Source organism: Emys orbicularis, chromosome 8 (assembly GCF_028017835.1).
Source record: "Emys orbicularis isolate rEmyOrb1 chromosome 8, rEmyOrb1.hap1, whole genome shotgun sequence".
NCBI lineage: Eukaryota > Metazoa > Chordata > Testudines > Emydidae > Emys > Emys orbicularis.
The window spans coordinates 100,179,451-100,199,043 of record NC_088690.1 but is presented as its reverse complement, the minus strand read 5'-3'; the positions used below and the strand labels follow the sequence as shown (position 1 = coordinate 100,199,043).

At 46.8% G+C, this 19,593-nt stretch overlaps 1 protein-coding gene across 1 annotated transcript in view; it reads left to right on the top strand.

Annotated features, from left to right (window-relative positions):
- The window catches only part of FSTL4 (follistatin like 4), a 494,923-nt gene extending 477,784 nt beyond the window's left edge, over window positions 1-17,139 (top strand). The window contains exons 12-15 of the mRNA XM_065409767.1: window positions 499-648; window positions 1,283-1,390; window positions 9,825-9,934; window positions 16,437-17,139. Coding sequence (XP_065265839.1) covers window positions 499-648; window positions 1,283-1,390; window positions 9,825-9,934; window positions 16,437-17,139 — 1,071 coding nt within the window. The remainder of the gene's footprint in view (window positions 1-498; window positions 649-1,282; window positions 1,391-9,824; window positions 9,935-16,436) is intronic.
- Window positions 17,140-19,593: the final 2,454 nt, after the last annotated feature.

The window sequence follows — 19,593 nt, the reverse complement described above, 5'->3', positions numbered from 1 at the left end:
GGAGTTAAGGAGACTATTGGACTCTTCTGCTGCTACTCTAAATGCACAAGGACCTGAGAGCAAGATTTCCTAAAACTGAGAATGAAGGCTATAGGAACAATGCAGTGCAATAATTTCATTAAAACATAAATCACTGTGTTTTAAACCCAAAATGAGATTTATATTGCTAATAAATGTTGACAGCACTATAAGTCCTCTTGTACCAGGGGATACTTCAAAAGATTCTGTTCTATGCAGCATCGTGGTTATTTGAATATAAATGGGAGCTTGCAGCAAGCTCCAGTTGCTTAATCTCACTGGGATAGATCCAGACTACAGTGTGCTACCTAATACAATAATTATTTCATGTTTTCCAGGTAAAAAGTGGGAGGGGGAAATAATTTAGGCATACGATAGTCCCCACAGATTTTTTTGTTCTATGATTTCAGGCTAAAGTGCAGGCTGCTTAGAGCATGGCCCCTAACTTGCACAAATTAAACCTATTCTTTTCTCTTTCAGGAAGAGATCTGTCCTAAAGTTGAAGGTGGACCTGTGCAGTCCTGCCTCTGGGCTTCAGCTGTCAATGTCAGAGACAAATATATTTATGTGACACAGCCCAAGCAGAACAGACTAATGATCATTGATATCCAGACACAGAAAGTCATGCAGGTACTTACCAGGCGAGCTATTTATTCAGGATGGCAAAGAGGCTTTGATATGCTAAAGAATTAGGTCCCTACCCAGTGAACCTGTGACCTAGCTCATGTGTTGGACAGATATACTATTTTCACTCATTGGGGTATACTGCGTCATTTGCCATGCTATAACCTCATTCTCAAAAAAACTGCTTGATGGCATGATTCTCATAGTCCTAGGAAGACATCTGCAGTCACGTTTGCAGCTACCTAGAAAGTATTTCTCACCTACACTTACTGGGTCAGTTTGTGACCTCAGTTATAACCAGATTGCCCAGGTGTAACGCTAGCAGAAATTGGCCCCTGTAGATGGAAGTTGTGGTGTGAGATGGAGTGTTGTCTGCTTAGCCAGATCAGGGGACAGGAATCGGGCTACCTACTTTCTATTTCTGGCTCTGTCACTGACTCACAGTGTGATTTTTTTTCAGCTAATTACACAACTTTGTGCCTCCATCTCCCTAAATTGGGGGGAGGAGGGGGTAGCGGGTGGATAATGGATTCCACAGGAACGTTCACAGTTATCTTTGTAAACAAATGTTAACATAAATAATGTTTGTAAGCCACCTTCACGTGACTAAATATGAATACAAATATTTGTTTCTTTGAAGTCTGTGGATGTTGACCCCCTACCAGCCAAATTACATTATGATAAATCACATGACCAAGTCTGGGTCCTTAGCTGGGGGAACATGCGGAAGTCCCATCCAACACTGCAGGTAAGTGTTGTGTAAAGTTAACATTATACCCTCTCTTTCTTTTAGCAGCACCACTGGCTACTGATAACACTTTCTGTCTTGAATTTTTGCATTGTCATTGTGCATTATTTCTCCCCCACCTCTCTTATAGTTTAATCTGGTTTTGAGCCACTGTCAGGCACAAAGCAGAGAATATGTTGTAAACCAGTAGTGGGAGTGTGTTGTTACCATTGTCCATTTTGTTTTTAAGACTGATGACAGAGCCAAATGCCACAAATGCATGCAGAAAGAACTGGGGTAACTGAGAAAAATACAAACAAACAAAGCTCATAGTGATTTTTGCTACCTGTTCAGAGCCTCCTTTAAAACAGCGCTGGCACAAAGTGGTTGTAAGGCAGCTGTAAAGGATACCCCTTTGGTCTAGGTGGTCTCGACAGCAGGCACAGAACCAACTCAGCCAGCTCATGACCCATATAGCAGGATCCCTTGGAGCGGGGAGCAAGTTTGGGGAGGACAACAGTGCCACCGACATTCTTACACCCTGGGTATTCCCTTTTAGTATAACAGGCCATAGGGATCATTTTATCTGGGCTGGACGGCCCTCAGACAGCTCTGATCTGTGCCAAACCAGCCCTAGAAGAGGTGCAGAATTAGCCCTGCACTTAGCGCTGCACCAGCACAGGATGCGTGCCTCTCCACTGTAAAGGAGGACGAGATAAGAATGCAAAGCATTATGTGGTATTGTGTGGAAAAGGCACTATATATACAAATACACTGTACTGTAGTTTTATAGTTCCTTCAGAACTCTTTGGCCAATCATGTGCCTGCATCCGAACAAGCCTGTTTCTCCTTTTTAACATCAAGGGAGGCTAGATAGTATATTAAAAACAATTAGCTACTCAGCTTTATACAGTGTGGGGCTAAGTTTTCTGCTGGTCCATTAAGATGCTGCTTATTTTCTTTGAATTCTGCTGATTTTATTTCAGTTCTGTCCCCAAATCTTGAGTCTCTTTCATGGACCAACTATGGCGCACAATACACTAGTATTCTTCTTCTCCTCTCAATAAAATATAAACCTTTAGCAGAGAAAGAGGTTGTTCACTGCTTCTGAGACTTTTGTATCGAGAAGTAAAAAAAAGGAGTGATAATTGAAAGTATTCTGCGAACTCAGTTTCAAATCCCTCTTTCTGAATAAAAAGGTCAGGCTGGTTTCCAAAGCAGCTCTCAAGAATAAAGAAGCATACGCACAGCCTCTAGGACAAATTCTTCTTTAGACACCTTAGTGCAAATGTGGAATAAGTCCATGAACCTCCATCTAGTTACTCCACGTTGATCGCGGTTTAACCAGAGCCCTACACATCATTTTACCAAGCTAATACAAGACCCAAGTTTGGCCCATCCACACGTGCTCCTGTGTAATTGCTATTTTCTGATACCCATGGTCTAGAACCTTCTGGATCTACGAAACTCAAGCTTTCCCCTTTATAAATCATTGCCGACAACATCCAGATACTTAAAGGCTAGACTGAGCATTGGCTCCTAGCCCTGCATTAGGAGCAATATACAGCGCTGCTCTCCTGGGAAGGAACTGAGCCTCAGAGAGGCACAATTGCTTTCCTTCCCCCACCTGTCTCACACAGTATAGAAATCTGCTAATGGCCTTGCCCGCAGCAAAATACATCCAGTAGTTTTTACACTAGCCAGCGTATTGGTGGGGCAGATCCAAGGTTCTCTTCCCATCCCCCCCATCACCACCCCAGGTGCCTGCCTCTGTAATGCAGGAGGGTGGACTGTGTGTTCTCACTTCACCTTTGGTCCTTGTGCAGTCGTGAAGGATTGGGTCACCTGCCGGCCCTTTATGTTCACTCTGAAATTATTGGTGATGTACGGAAGAAACAATCCAAGATTTTCACAAGCAGTGCTTCCACAAACTAACAATGTTACGCTGCATGAAGTGAGGAAACCCGACCTGGAGTTTAGTGTGAGAGCAGAGATTTGGCTTCATGCTGTTATTTTGACATCTACTGTATTTTTTTCATCTGACACCCACCATAAAAATTAATTCATCTATGTGGCTGCATTAGGTTGCCAATATCGGCCTCCTGGTTGGATGAGTTGCTGTAGTACTGTGTTGTTCTGTCTCGAGTTATGCCGACAGTACAGGGCCTGATTTTTCAGATATGCTGAGCACCCACAACTAACGTCAGTAAGCATTTTGTGTGTGCACAGCCCCCCCCCTGAAATCAGAACCCTAGTGTCCTAGGAATTGGATTTTTTTCTCTCAAAATAAAAAAAAATAAAAAAAAAGGTCCTGAATGGCACATCCTGCCCTTGCCTTCTGGTCTGCAGAGACTCTCAAGGCAATGGCCCCACTGTGCTTCTGCCACACCAAGGATCAAGTATAGGATTCTGGAGGCCTAGGCAAGGGATGTGCAATCCCCATGAGGCACTGGAAGTCAGTTCCAGGTAGGGCCGGCTTTAGGAAGTGCGGGGCCCAATTCGAACATTTTCGGCGAGGCCCCGGCAGGGATGACTTAAAAAAAAAAATGTAAAAAAAAGCCTTTCATTTCTTAGCAACCGATTCCCTATAAAAAGTTCTGATTTAAGAGATGTGCCACAGTATGTATGTTTTGTACCAATGGGGTTACCATACGTCCGTATTTTCCGGACGGCGATTTAAGAACCAAAAAGCCTGACATGTCTGGGAAAATAAGGATGTATGTTAACGCTACCTAAAGTTCTTTTCTAAAAAGATGGGCCTGAACTAGAAATGAGCTCTGTTTCACATGTGTGGGTCCCCACCACTCCCTGGGGGTGTGTTAGGGTCAGGGCCGGCTCTAGGTTTTTTGCCGCCCCAAGCAAAAAAAATTTTGGCTGCCCCCCCCCCCCCCCCCCAGCCCACCAGTGCCCCCCCCCACCCGCACCCCCTGCCGCCCCAGCACCGGGCTCTCTCTTCCCCCCCTGCACCCCTTGCCACCCCAGCACTGGGCTCCCCCCCAAACGTGGGATCCGCTACCAGCACACAGCGGCCAAGCCCTGGCCCAGCCGTGACTCTGTCCCCATGCGGGTGGAGCTGCTGGGCGGCGCGGAGTGGGAGTACTTCCAGGTGGCAGTGCGGCTGCGGGGCGGCGCGGAGAACATGGCCCCCTCCCTGGGCTTCGCGGCGCTGCTGGTGGCCAAGGTGGATCAGTTTGTGCTCACCGCCCTCACCCCTGACATGCTGGCAGCCGAGGACCTGGAGAGCCCCCCCGGACCTGCTGCTCTTCAGCCTCACCGCGCCCTGGCCCAGCCCCGGCGGGCGGGAAGGCGAGGATCTCTGGCTGCGGGGCTACCTGCTCAGCACCGACGAGCCCAGCCGGCCGCTCACCTCTTCACACACCCCGGGAGCCCCTCTCGCCGCCACCGCAGCCCGGGCTTGGCTCCAGGGGACGCCACTTCCCTCCCTCCCTGGCTCCTCACACACTCTGGGCAGGGCTGCCCAGAGAATTCAGGGGGCCTGGGGCAAAGCAATTTCGGGGGCCCCTTCCATAAAAAAAAGTTGCAATACTATAGTAACATGTATTTGGAAATGTAAAAAATAACTAGTGAAATAGATTCAAAAATTAATTTGTAATAATTTGAAAATACACTAAATACATTATTTAAAAACATTAAATGCTGTAATGGTATGTATACATTTGCAATTACATAATGGGCTGTTGCTGGGTGATGGTTGGTGCCAATGGGCTGCCGCTGCCTGGGGGTGGTGCTGCTGTTGCCCAGGGCTGGGTGGGGAGCTGGGCTCTGGGTTGGGGGGTACCCAGCTCACAGGGGCTGGGCTCAGGGCTGTGGGGAGATGGGGTCGGGGGGTGCCCGGCTCAGAGGGGCTGGGCTCAGCGCTGGGGGTCAGGGCTGTGGGGGGATGGGGTTGGGGGGTGTCCAGCTCAGAGGGGCTGGGCTCGGAGCTGGGGGTCAGGGTTGTGGGGGAGGGGGAGGGGGATGGAGAGGGGGATGGGGATGGGGGTGCCCTGGCCCCTTACCATGCTGCTTACCCCTCTCCCAAACATCGCTGCAGCCGCCTGGTGTCTCCAGCGGGGCCTGAGTTCCCGCCGCTGGGCCGCAGCTTGCAGCCCCGCCCCCTTACCGGCTGAGATGCCGGGGGATGGGGGAAGACGGAGGCGGGGGGAGCCTTGGACATACCCGGGGCCTGGGGCAAATTGCCCCTCCCGCCCCCGGGCGGCCCTGACTCTGGGAGCCCCTCTCGCCTCCACCGCAGCCCGGGCTCGGCTCCAGGGGGCACCGCTTCTCTCCCTCCGCGCTCCTCACACACTCCGGGAGCCCCTCTCGCGGCCGCTGCAGCCCGGGCTGCGGCGGTGGCTAGAGGGGCTCCCGGAGTGTGTGAGGAGCGGCGGGGGGGGAAGGGAAGGGAAGACTTGGCGCGGCAGCAGGACCCCATCTCCCTCCCTGCATCCCGGGCGCCGCTTCCCTTCCCCCCCCGCCCCGCTCCTCACACACTCCGGGAGCCCCTCTAGCCACCACCGCAGCCCGGGCTGCAGTGGCCGCGAGAGGGGCTGGGGGGGGGTGGGGAAGGGAAGCGAAGCGGCGCCCGGGATGCAGGGAGGGAGATGGGGTCCTGCTGCCGCGCCGAGTCTCCCCAGGGCAGCGCTGTACAGGGCGCCGCCGGGTTGGGCAGGGGGCGCGAATCCCAGCTCGTGCTGGCAGGGCGAGTGGCTGGGCCAGGGCCGGCTCCCGGCAATGCCACCCCAAGCAAAAAAATAAAAAATAAAAATAAAAAAGGGGGGGGCGGAGTGCCGCCTGTTAGAAAGTGCTGCCCCAAGCACGTGCTTGGAGGGCTGGTGCCTAGAGCCGGCTCTGGTTAGGGTGACCAGATGTCCCGATTTTATAGGGACAGTCCCGATTTTGGGGTCTTTTTCTTATATAGGATCCTATTACCCCCCACCCTGTCCCGATTTTTCACACTTGCTGTCTGGTCACCCTAGGGTGTGCACATGTGTGGGTCCCAGCTGCTCCCTGCCCCCCTCATTGAAGCAGGTGTGCAGGGTTACTGCCCTGGGTACTGCAGGGCACCAGTGGACATGGGGCTGGCTGGAGGCAGGGCATGGGCTGACTGGAGGTAGGGTCTGGCTGCAGGCAGGGCAAGGGGGTGCGGGGCTGGTGCGGGCAGAGGGTGCGGGTACAGCCCACGCTGTACGGTAAGTGCCCCCTCCTCCTCCCTCCCCCACCGGGGTAGCAGCAGCAGCCCGGGGCTCAGGGGCTATTTAAAGGGCCCGGGGCTCCTCTGCTTCCACTGCCCCAGCCCTTTAAATAGCCGCGGGAGCCCTGGGGAAGCGGTGGGGCTTCAGCAGCTATTTAAAGGGCCGGGGCGGTAGAAGCAACGGGAGCCCCGGACTTTTTAAATAGCCCCCAGAGCCTCGCAGCCCTACCCCAGGGCTCCAGCAGTGGGGCTATGGTGACAATTTAAAGGGCCTGGGGCTTCAGCCCCTGCTGGGAGCCCCAGGCCCTTTAAATTGCCCCCTGGGGAAGCCGGGCCGCCTGGGTACAGCACACCGGCTCTTGCTGGTACGCCGTACCGGGGCTTGGGTGCGGGGCCCTCTTAGGGGCGGGGCCCGATTCAGGGGAATTGGTTGAATTGGCCTAAAGCCGGCCCTGGTTCCAGGGTGAAAAGGGGCTAGAGAAATAATCAACTGGCTGTAGAGAGAGTGATACAGATGGGCTGGAAGTGGTGAGGCACCGGGTGATCTGCCATTGCACACGTCCTCTTGACTTCCTACCTCCACTCCTCATAGGGAAGCAGGAAGCTTAAGGATCATGGATGCCTTTCTGGAAGATAGATATGCTTTACAAGTTGTTGGGTTCGGTACGGGAGTAACTGGATGAAATTTAAGGCCTGTGATATAGGGGAGATCCAACTCAATGATCTAATCCCCTCTTCCCATCCCCACCCCCACTGAATCTAGGGCTAGCTATAGACAGGTACTTAGGTGTTGCACTCGTAGGCACCTAGTGGAATTCTGAGCCCTGAGCTAGCTGCCTGGGCTACCCATGCATTGCATAGGGAGAGTTAGGTGCCCAAGAAGGAGATTCTTGGGAGCCAGCTGAGCAGGGAGTGGCCTAACCTAGCCAGGACTGAAATGCAGAGGAAAGGGGTGGGGCTTAGACCCCAATCAAAAGTAGTTGGGCAGCTAACTCCCATTGATCTGGGCCTTAGGAACCTGAGTGACAGGCCAGAGGGGAGTGCCAATATTCTTAGCCACAAACCCTCTTCTGAAGTTAGGCATCTAAAAGCAAGGTCAGCTTTTTCTCATGAAAAACCAGAGAGGAGGCCATCCAGACTGTTATGCCTGATTTGGAGCAGGGATGTGAACTTGAGTCTTCTCCTTCTCAGGCAAGTGCCCTAACCATAGGGCTATTGGGTATGCTAGGGACACACACAAGCGTGAGCCGAAAAATTCCCAACCTGCTTGGCCCTGATTTTGGGTGGGGCCCAAGCCCATGGGCATGCTCAGCACACACTAATGCAACTGAGTGCTTTAGGAGAGATAAGGGAATGCCCAGTGTGAGAATTGCTCTGGGGTTTCAGTTTGAGTGCGGGCTCCAAGCAGTGACGTGGGCCCACCAGCAGATACTTTGATGCCTACAGGGTTAGATAGCAGCTGGACAGTGGTTCTGAAAATGTCAGTGGCACCAAATGTTGGCATTAGATGCCTAAAGAGGCAGTTAGGCACCCAAATATCTTGAGTGTACTCCAGCCCTTATGTTGGCGCTTGAGAATGGAAGGATCTTCTCCTTGCTGCCCTGCACAGCAGCTAAGTGCCCAGTTAAACTATTCAGGCCAGACGTTTGCCCATAAATTATCACCTTCTTTACAGCAGTTGCCAGGGTATTATACAGCAGGTGCCGTATTGCCATACATATTTTACAAACCACCTGGGCCCTGCTAAATAACTCAGGAATCCTGCACTGTTGTAACCTCTGGCAACAGAACAGCAGCAACTAAACAGAAGTTTCTGAAGCAATCTCCGCCAACTTCCCTGATGACTAGCATAGGTTCCTGGACAAGATACAGGAAAACAAAATGGAGTCCCTTTACCCATTCCAACTTAATAGCTTCCATCCAGCTGTGAGAGGTTTCTGTAATTAAAGGAAAGATGGCACAGACTTGTGATTATTAACACGACATCACCAACTGCACAGCTGGAAACTTGTTATAGGGCTACAGTTCTCAGATGGTCCTTTCTGTTATCTTGTGAAGTGTAGATACACATGGATAGCATTAGATTAACATCAGCAGCAGTCTACCTTTTGTTTTTCTGATCTCTCTCTCTCCCCCCCCCCCAAAAAAAAAGTTTGCAGTGTCAAATTTGATGAGGTTCCACCCCACTCCCCCACCCTAAAAAAAACTTTAATGGTTTCCCACAGCTCTGTAATAAAAAAAAAAGAAAGAAATTCAGCTGTACAGCTTGACCTTAATTTTCTCCCTCTTCAGAAATCAAGGGTTTATCAAACAAAGCAATGCAGCCTATTAAGGGGCTGCTATTGTTTTGTTGTTACTAGTTTATGGGAAAGCAAATGTACAATACTGTTTCTGGCTTCATGAAAGCACTCTGCAAAAATTGGCATTTTTCTCAAACAATTTAATTGGAAGAAATCGAAATGGCATGACCAGAATGTTTGAACTAAACCTTTTAAGATTGTAGCACATCCTGTAATTAATTATTTAGCCATAAATTCAAAAGAACTCCTGTTAGCATGTCACATTAGCAAAAACTTCTAATGAATTGACCTAAATCTTCTTGAACCAAAACAATCCCAGTAAACAATTTCTGTATTTAATATTTTAATTGTTGAAACTTTCTACCTCCTCATTTTTCTGGGGTTATAAGGGAGATGATAAATCAGAGTTTCCATGGCAGCAGAAGGTTTGCTTTGTTCTGAAGGACAGCATTTTGAGAGAGTGCCTTTCTCTGCTTTTCCATGTATTTTACATGGTGCACTAGATGGGTGAACGTTTCTGCTCCTTCAAAGTGATAATTAATTGCTGTGAGTTAGCGTTAGATCATTCAAGCCAGTGAATTATCATTGTGCATTTAAGTGAGTTTAATACATATGAAATAAATGTTTACTTTAAACAGTTTGGAATACATTATTGTAGGTTTAGTGTTGTCACACTATTTCAACTTGTGCATGATTGCTTTGTCTACTGCTATGAACATCATCTTATGAAAGCAGAGAGAGTTGTACACTTACCTTACAAATGTCAATCTTCAAATGCCATTTTATTAACACTATTTTTCAAGGCAGCTACTCCAAACGCTATTTTGAAAGTATTAATCAATTTGAATCTCCTAGATGCAACGCAAATATCTTTTTGGTGTAACGCAGTTATGTAACCTGTATTTACTTCTCTCTTCCTTCTTGTTTTCCCTATGCTCAACATTTTGTTTATTTATTGTAGGTAATATCAGAGGCAAGTGCAGGGGAAAATCAGCATATCATCCGCACGCCATTTGAAGATGTGGATGATTTTTTCATACCACCTACAAATCTTATTATTAATCACATTAGGTAAGGAATGGTCCTAATGACTCGTCGTCGTCATGCTTTGTGCTTCTAGGGAACCTTCTGTCTAATTGGCTTATAGTACTATACAAACATTAATGAATGTGTGATGTGGTTAAGTATTATTTTCCCCATTTTCCTGATGTGGAAACTGATGTAAGAAGAACACGATAAGCAAATTGCCCCAAATTATTCAGCAAGTCTGTGTAGAGCCAGGAATAGAAACCTGAGGTTCAGGCTCATGCTTTAACCACAAAGCCATACTATAACACATCTAAGATTCAAAGTGTGCCGCTGAGGGTATGACTACACTGCAAATTAAGGTGTGCTTGTACTGTTTGTAACAGTAGCTAGCAAACACATGACAGCACAGGCTTCAGCATGGGCTAGCCATCCCAGTACAAGCCCCGAAGGACTCGGTACACATATTGAGCTGAGTGTTAAAAAATTTATTCTCATCTAAAGTTTGGCTGTTGAATACATAACTGACCATTTGCATGCTGAAATACGTGACGTGTGTGCAGTAACAGCGACTGCACAAATGGTGCATGCATTTAAAAAAAAAAAGAATACCGTGTATTGTGACTACAGTTATTTCCAAGGGAATTACAATTTAGCTAACAAACTTAACTCAAAATAATATGCATTATTTCCTAATGTGACCACTACATGTTAACTGTTGAAATCAATACATAGTAATTGATTATATTGCTACCATGTTATAGCACAACTACTAATCATTTTATGTAGCCAATATAGCTCAGTTAAGCTAGTTGTGTGCCATATTCTGCTTTTTAGACCCCAGTCCAACAAAGCACTTAAACACATGCTTAACTTAAAGTTAGTTGCTGGATTGGGGCTCTACTGATGACTGCCACACTATCAGTGACATTGGTGTGACTATGTGCAGGCTTTGACCCAATGTAAATAGTTCTGCTCGCTGAAACAAACAGTAATTTGACACGTTCAACTGGCTGTTAATTCAGATAAATATCTAGCCGTTCTTCAAGTTGTGTCCTTATGGATGCTGCATGTCAGATGTGCATGTGCCCCACGTACCTTTGATCGGAGATTTTCATTAGCAGTGTCCATTTGGCCCAAGCACATGCTGCTGATACCTGCGTATGTCACACTGAGGCTATATCAGGCTGTGCAAGTGAACTGCCCTCAGTTCCTGCGTCGGCCTGAGACAACGCTTAGTGCATCCGCATCGGGCTTGCCTCGGCTGCTTGCTGAGTTCTTTTTACTAAGGCTAGGTCCACACTACCCGCCTGATTTGGCGGGTAGAGATCGATCTTCTGGGATCGATTTATCGTGTCTCATCTGGACGCGATAAATCGATCCCAGAAGCGCTCCCCCGTCGACTGCGGAACTCCTGCTCGCCGAGAGGAGGAAGCGCTGTCGACAGGGGAGCTTGCCTGCGCCGCGTGGAACCGCAGTATGTAAACTTAGTTCGATCTAGGAAACGTCAACTTCAGCTACGCTATTCTCGTAGCTGAAGTTGCGTTTCCTAGATCGATCCCCCACCCCAGTGTGGACCAAGCCTTAGTTTGTTAGTAAGTAGTAGTAGTTAGTTACTGGTTATTGAAAGACTGTGTTATTTCCTATGGGGAAAGCCTCCCTGCATAGGCCATGCCCGGTTCACCGGGGTTTAAATGTTGCCTTGTGTGTAAAGAGGCTATCCTGGTCAGCAACGGACACTTTACGTGTGTTTGTTGGCTGGGAGAGTCACATGTCCCACTTAAGTGTAACGTCTTGTTTAGCCCTCAAATCCAAGCCATGGAAGGACCAGGAAATCAAGCTGTGACTATTAATGATGGAGTGCTCTCTTTGCCTCACTTTGGAGACAGGTCAGGAGACCTCCCCATCAGTCCCGAGGGAACTCTAGGCCCCTTTGCATCCTTGGCATCCAGGGCCTTCCTTCCCATGGACATCATGACACTGTCATACTGTGTTAGAATTATTCAAGGGAGCCCCCAGACTTCAGTCAGAAACAGTCTTCAACTTCTAGGTAGGGTTGCCAACTGTCCAATCGCACAAACCCAAACACCCTTGCCCTGGCCCGCCCCTTCCCCAAGGCCCTGCCCCCCCCCAATCACTCGCTCTCCCTCACCCTCACTCACTTTCACCAGGCTGGGGCAGGGGGTTGAGGTGCAGGAGGGGGTGTGGGTGGGGGCTCCGGGCTGAGTCTAGGGCAGGGGATTGGGGTGCAGGCTCCGGGAGGGAGTTTGGGATTGTGAGGGGGCTCAGGGCTGGGGCAAAGGGTTGGAGTGTGGGAGGGGGTGTGGGCTCTGGGAGGGAGTTTGGCTGTGGGAGGGGGCTCCAGGCTGAGCCCAGGACAGAGGGTTGGGGTGCAGGAGGGAGTGCAGGCTCAGGGAGGGAGTTTGGGTGCAGGAGGGGGCTCACAGCTAGGGCAAGGGTGTGGGCTCAGGGAGGGAGTTTGGGTGCAGGAGGGGGCTCAGGGCTGGGGCAGGGGGTTGGGGTGCAGAGTGCAGGCTCTGGGAGGGAGTTCGGGTATGGGAGGGGGTTGGGGTGCAGGCTCTGGGAGGGAGTTTGGGTGCAGGAGGGCGCTCAGGGCAGGAGGTTGTGGTGTAGGAGGGGGTGAGGAGTGCAGGCTCTGGCCTGGCGGTGCTTACCTCGGGTGGCTCTCGGAAGTGACGGGATGTCCGGCAGGGGCTCTAGGCTCAGGGGCAGCCAGGCAGCTCTGTGTGCTGCCCCTGCCTCCTGGCACCGCCCCCACAGCTCCCATTGGCCACGGTTCCCCGTTCCCGGCTGATGGAAGCAGCAGAGTCGGGGGCAGCGCACGGAGACCCCCTGGCCGCACCTTCGCCTAGTGGCCACAGGGACATGCTGGCCGTTTCTGGGAGCGGCGCGGAGCCAGGGCAAATAGGAAGCCTGCCTTAGCCCCACTGTGCCGCCAGACTTTTAGCGGCCTAAAATCTCCCGGATTGGCTTCAGTATCCTCCGGGAGATTGAGATTATTTCAGGAGACTCCCGGCCAAACTGGGAGGGTTGGCAACCCTACAAAGTTCTAGATCACATAGCAGCCTGCATTTTTGTGACTGAACATGCAAGATTATGCCTTTGCTGTTTCTAGGGGTGGCTCAGATCAGCTTTCTTGCCAAACCAGTGTCAGTTCCTCAACAGGTTAATTGCTACCTGGACTGGTGGAAGGTTCATTAACCATAACCACGGATGCATCTCTGTCAGAATGGGAGGCGTACCTCAATGCTCTAACAATACATGTTCACTCTGAGACCACCCCCAGATGGTCACCCCAAGAAACAGCCCTCCATATCAACTTGTTAGAGTCAGAGCAGTCAGAAATGTCTCCCTTCATTTTCTGCCTCTCCTCAGACAGGTCTACCAAAGTCATGACAGACAATGCTGCTTGCATATTCTAAATCAGTTGGCGGGGAGACGTGAGATCTCCTTCCCTCTGCACCAAAGCATGAAGGTTATGGAACTGGAGCATAAAACATACCATAAGAATTTCAGCAACCTATTTCCCAGGCAGGCAAAATATCACAGTCAACACTCTTAGCAGGTGTTTTTTCCCAAGACTAGAAAGGGGAGTTGGACTCCCAAGTTATTGCTGGTGTAGTTCAGACTTGGGGATTTTCAGAAGTTGATCTCTTCACCACCGCTACGAACAAAAAATGCCAACTACACCTCTACCCCAATATAACGCGACCCGATACACGAATTCAGATATAACGCGGTAAAGCAGCGCTCCAGGGGGGCAGGGCTGCGCACTCCGGTGGATCAAAGCAAGTTCGATATAACGCGGTTTCACCTATAACGCGGTAAGATTTTTTGGCTCCTGAGGACAGCGTTATATCGGGGTAGAGGTGTATTCTGTTAATTGGGAGGAGTTAGGTCTCAATTCCTTGGGGGGGAGGGGGGGCCTCCTCCTCACTTGGATGAAGAAGCTGTTTTATGTGGTTCCCCCGATGCCTCTGATTCTCAAAGTGGTGAACAAAAGAGTTATCCTAATAGCCCCAACATGGTCAAGGTAGGCATGGTTTCCCCTTGCTCTTTGTCCAGCGATATATCTTCTAATCCCTCTTCAGCTCCTCTCCCAGGATGCCAGTGGTCTGCTGCATTCCCAATGTGAGCATTCTCCACCTAAAGGCATGGCTCCTCAATGATGTGCAGGGTTAGAGTCAGTCTGTTCTGCAGAGTTACAACAGATACTATTTAAAAAATAGGAAAGATCCAGAAATACTTACCTTCAAAAATGGAGAACGTTTAGTCACTGTGATGAATTCCAAAATGCTACCCCCAAATTTGCCTTACATCTGATTGTTCTGGAATATATCCTGTAGCTAAAGGAAACAGGACTATTACTTATTTCTCTCAAGGTTCATTTGGATGCCTTAAGAGCTTTTCATACCACTATTGAAGGGTTCTCGCCATTTGCTTGATGAGGTCACAATCTACATACATCTATGGCTCTACTTAAAAATGTCCAGTATGTGAGAGCTGAAGAGCTGCTACAAGGTCTTCAGTACATATGCCTTTGTCAATGCCTCTAGCGCCGATGCAACAGCTGGCAATGCACTTTTTTCCTCTGTGCTGGACACGAGTCTGAAGTTCCCTCCTTGTTATGGGAATACTGCTCCATTACCCACCTTCCTTCCCCGTGCTTTGGAGTTTCCTTCTGAGGCTCAGTGGTGAAAAAGGAACTGAGGGGCAGTTTGCCCATGCAACCTGATATAGCCTCAGTGCAAGGCGTGAGGCTATCAGCAGCATGTGTGAGGATATCCTCACGTGTCGGCTGAACGGACATTGATAATAAAAATTTCCAATTAAAGGCACTTGGGGTGCACATGCACCAGGAGTGGAGCCCCTATGGGGAGCACATCTTTGAAGAACTACAGTTAGTGCCCAGGGTGAGTAACATCTCTTTTGGAGGCGGGGTTAGTTCCCAGGCTGCCCTACAGACTCGATGGCTGTCCATTAAAAGAATACTAAGAGCAAGTTTTTTCACTGAGATTTCAGAGCACGGATTTCACACAGGCATAGCACCTCTTCAGCAGCTCTGTGCACATAATGCACAGTCTGACCCACTTTTTCAAATTAAAGTTTATGATAAAAGCCTGGGTTTTCTCTTATTCAGGCACTTGGCCAAGTATTAAAGGAGTCTTGAAAGAAATGCTGTAAAGGAAGGCTTTTTTTTTTTTAAGAGTAGACCAAGCGTGCTCATTCAGGAGAAACACTGGTGTCATCTCCTATTTCCTCCACACCTAGTGCCATGTTAATCTTTCCTGAAGCTGTTTTAAGTGACGTTTCTAAAGGATCTGAGCATAATGGGAAAATTTAAGGCTAAGCTCAGTGATTTTCAAGGGATCATACAGTACATTGGCTAATTCTTCAGCAGTGAAATCACTGCTGAGTGTCTCACTGACATGCTGCTTAAGCTTAAAGAAATAAACCCACTGATTGAAGCAAAATATATATTTTAACTGTGTGAAAACAAGTCTCTTGTCACATTTCATAATCTTTCAAAGACCAGCCAAACATCTCACTTAATTTCCTTCTTTCTGTATTGAATGGATGAAAAGATATTCCATGTAAAATTAATTTTCACTCGTGCAAGTGAATACCGGCATCCTAGGGAACGCAAAAGGTGCCGTTTTTACTGTCTTCCTTTCAAATTAAGTAGAAACATTGCCTGGCTCTTGCTGACCTTTTTCTCTGGTCAACAAAGGTCAAATGCACTGCAGCTTGTTGCTTTTATAGAACATTTTATTTGGTATTCATTTTATTTTCTGTTCTCTCAAAACTGAAAACAAAGACCCCCAATTTCCACTGCAGTGGTGCTGTTTTGAGGGGATCCACCAATAAGTTCCTAAGCCACCCATCCTCCCAGCAGATGGGGTGAGGGCATGGCACAGACTGCGTGCACCGCAGCAGCCCCAGCTGCCATAATGGTCCCCTGGGACCATGGCAGCACCTGTAAATTAGAGCTCCTCTCAGATGGCTCTAACTTATGCTAAGGGACTGGCCCAAAATCAAAGGGCACAAAGATGCCTTGAAGTTTTCTTTGCATCCTCTCCCCTCTTTAGGATTAGGTCCAAAATAAGTTTTAGTTAAGGAGTTGTGATTTGGAGCTATAAAACATCTGAAATACACATTGAATTATATCGCATCAGAAGAATTTGTAACTCAAGCATAACACATAAAGTGCCCAATCCTGCACACTGTTCCCATGGTCGATTACTGGTGTTGATGGGACTGTTCATGCGAGCCAGGAATTCTTGCATGTATAACGGCTTGTGGGGTCATGTCCCTAGATCGTAATGACATGTTAACCAAAAATGTAGGGGTTTTTTTTGAGCACATAAAAGAAGAATTAGCGGTTAGCAGTTTCATAGAGAAAAGTGAACATTATTATGCACAATAGAAAACAACTGGAGTCTGCGAGTTCTGCTGATTTCAGTATTCTCTCAAGCATGTTGCCACAGCTCCAGAGATGATGCCAGTGTCATGTTTTATATTTCAGGTTTGGGTTCATCTTTAACAAATCGAAATCTGCAGTTCACAAAATTGACCTGGAAACTGTGACCCACATCAAGACTATCAGCTTCAGAAACTATAGCTGCAAACCACAGAGCATGGCTTATACCCATTTGGGCGGCTACTTCTTTGTCCAATGTAAAAAAAATACATCAATAATAGCATCTCCCCAGCTCATTATTGATAGTGTTACAGATTCTGTGATTGGCCCTAACAGTGACATATCGGGTACGCCCTATATTTCCCCTGATGGACGCTATTTGGTCAGTGCAGCTGAAGACAGTGGCAGGATTAAAGTCCAGGCAATAACCATCCAAGGGGAAATCAAGTTGATTTATGACTTACAAACAAATGTACATGTATCTGATCTGACATTTCAACCCTCTTTCACTGAAGGCAATCAGTACTATATATATGCTACGTCACATTTGCAAACAGATGTGCTTTTTGTAGAGCTGTCAACAGGGCAAATGAATGTACTGAAGAATTTAAAGGAGCCTATCATGTCCAAAGACTGGCCCTGGAGCAGCTACAACAGAATTATGAAAGACAGTGGATTATTTGGACAGTATCTTATTACACCAGCTAAGAATTCACTGTTTGTTATTAATGGGAGACAAAACACATTACACTGTGAGGTTTCAGGTATCAGGAGGGGTAACACGGTGGTCTGGGTTGGAGAAGTATGAAAGGGCACAAAAGTTGAGCCTGCAGCAGACAAGTACTGATTGGACCTTACACTGCAACAAATAGGCAGTAGCATTGTATATTTTTACACTGGGGAAAAAAACTGAATAAGCTTCATGGTGCAACACTGGTCTACTTGCAAGTTTTATAGTATAAGGTATGCTCTGCTAATAGAAATTGGGTTGTGTTGGGATATTTTTTGGAAGTATGATTTACGGCTTGGCTTATGAAAAGAACATATACCTGGAAAGAGAATCATTTCTCCACCGAGGTATTGAATAAGCTGCGTAACTTGATGATTCTGTAGAACAAAACAGCTTCTGAGTTTCAGTACTGATGAGTCTCTAAGTTATGTTGAAGTCATCAGTTTTCTTTCAGCCAGTCTAACTTCAAATCACCTGTACTTCTGACTGTAGGGCCCTGGTTATACTACCCTTAACATTGCCTAAACACGTAAGCAGTAAAAACGCATTTAAAACTGACCTTTGTAATAAGAAAAATAAATCACAGAGAGCAGTTTTCAAAATGCAGACATCTAGGTGAGAAATTTAATGGAAAATGATCCGTTTCCTTTGAGGGATGGTGTTAGAAGAATTCTTTGATGTAATTTCAGACCCAAACATGACAGAAGTATCTACGGTCAGCTCTCTTTTTTTTTTTTTTCTTTTCTCTCTTTTGCTATTGGAATACCGAAAGGAATGCAGTAGTATCACCCCTTCCAGGGTGTATAAAGAACATCGTCTGATTGTATTTGAGAAACTTCTTAGTGGAAAAATTGGGGATGGGAAGGTGACTTTGAAAGCCAGAAAACACTGGTAGTAAGATATGCAGAATCTATCCTATCAGGAGATAAAGCACTCTTCCTTCAGTACCATGTGACTCAAGTCAGATAGGACATAGTGTGAAAAATCATTTCCTGCCTGCCAGATAGCATAATAGCCGGGCTTGTTCCCAATGTAGGCGGAAACATTTCTAGAAATTATTCATTTCCCTCATTAGCAATTTACCAACACTGAAGTGACTTGGTTCTTCATAAAACAATGGCTACATATCCAACTCCATCTCCACCAGTTTCAGTAACGTATTTTTAACAAAGCATTCACCCATTATAATTGTAGTCTTAATTTACATGTCTCTCGTCAAAGATTCTGGAAAAGATTATTTTTGTGTTGCCTTTTTCCTCCCATTTATATTACACTTCTTTATCTTCAATTACCATTTAGTTATGAACAATGAGATTCATGTAAAAACCATATAAATTACCCCAGAATGCAACAGCTGGCAGTGAGAAAGTTAAGTTGATTTCCCATAAAAATAAACATCCATTTGCACTTTTATAGACATATAAAAAGCTTTTCTCCAGTTCCATTTAGTAGCTTTCAGTGTTCACCATCATGAAATAATCAGGACAAGTGTAGTTATGGATAACTTTTCAAAGTGGTGCAAGCCAGACAAGTACTATTAAAAACAGTAAGAAATGAGCAGCTAAATCCCACACACTGCTTTGAAAATGTAATCTTGATATTAGTGCAAACTCCCTTTTCTAGGGACGGCATCTTTACATCATAGCAGTTGGCCTTTTGAATTACATGAAAGTACAACTATGCTCTAGCATGACCTTGACTGCCCAAAGTTTATACGAAAGCAGTTGTTGAATATATACGGTGATACTTAAAGGTGCAGTAACTATTTTCTAACATAAATGTTTGTCACACTCCTCATAAAAAAGGATTTTAAATTGGAAGGACACAGAGTAACACTGATAACATTGCTTTAAGCATTAGCTTTTACCGAAAGAGTTGCATTTTAGGCTGGCTGTAGACATCAAGTACTTTATAACCATCTTAGTTCTCTAATGATTAGTATAAATCTGTTTGGACAGACGGAAAAAAGGCAATGAATCCTATGAATTCATTAGATATGAAATCCTTTAAATTGCCCTTTAACATCGATAGGATGAAACCTACATATTTTCTCTTATGAGCCATAAAGGTTAGAAGACATTATCCCATCATTAAAACATGGACATCCCTTCATTTAGAAATGCATGGTGCTCATGGTTCTCTACTCATCTAGTGAGGAAACATACACGTGTAAGGAAAGGAGGAGATCAACTTTGTAAGTACTTTTAAATATGCACAACTCCTTTCTAGAACAAAGCTGTATCCATACATTGCACTCATCCTAAACGTCTTTTAGTAGGCCAGACCACTGCGCTAGTGTTATCTTTTATGACTTCTTGAATATTTTATTATGCCTATTGTAAGTTTCCTTGTAGAGAAGTTCATTGTGTCATAGATCAAGCAAATATTACTTTTTTAAGAATATTTTAAAAAAATGTAAATATCTGTTCAGGTAAATATTCTTACAACTGGTGTATATAGGCTGTGAAGGATGTGTAATGGCCCTCACGTCTTTCTGTTTGTCTCAAAATATTAAACTAGAGGTCACTCAAA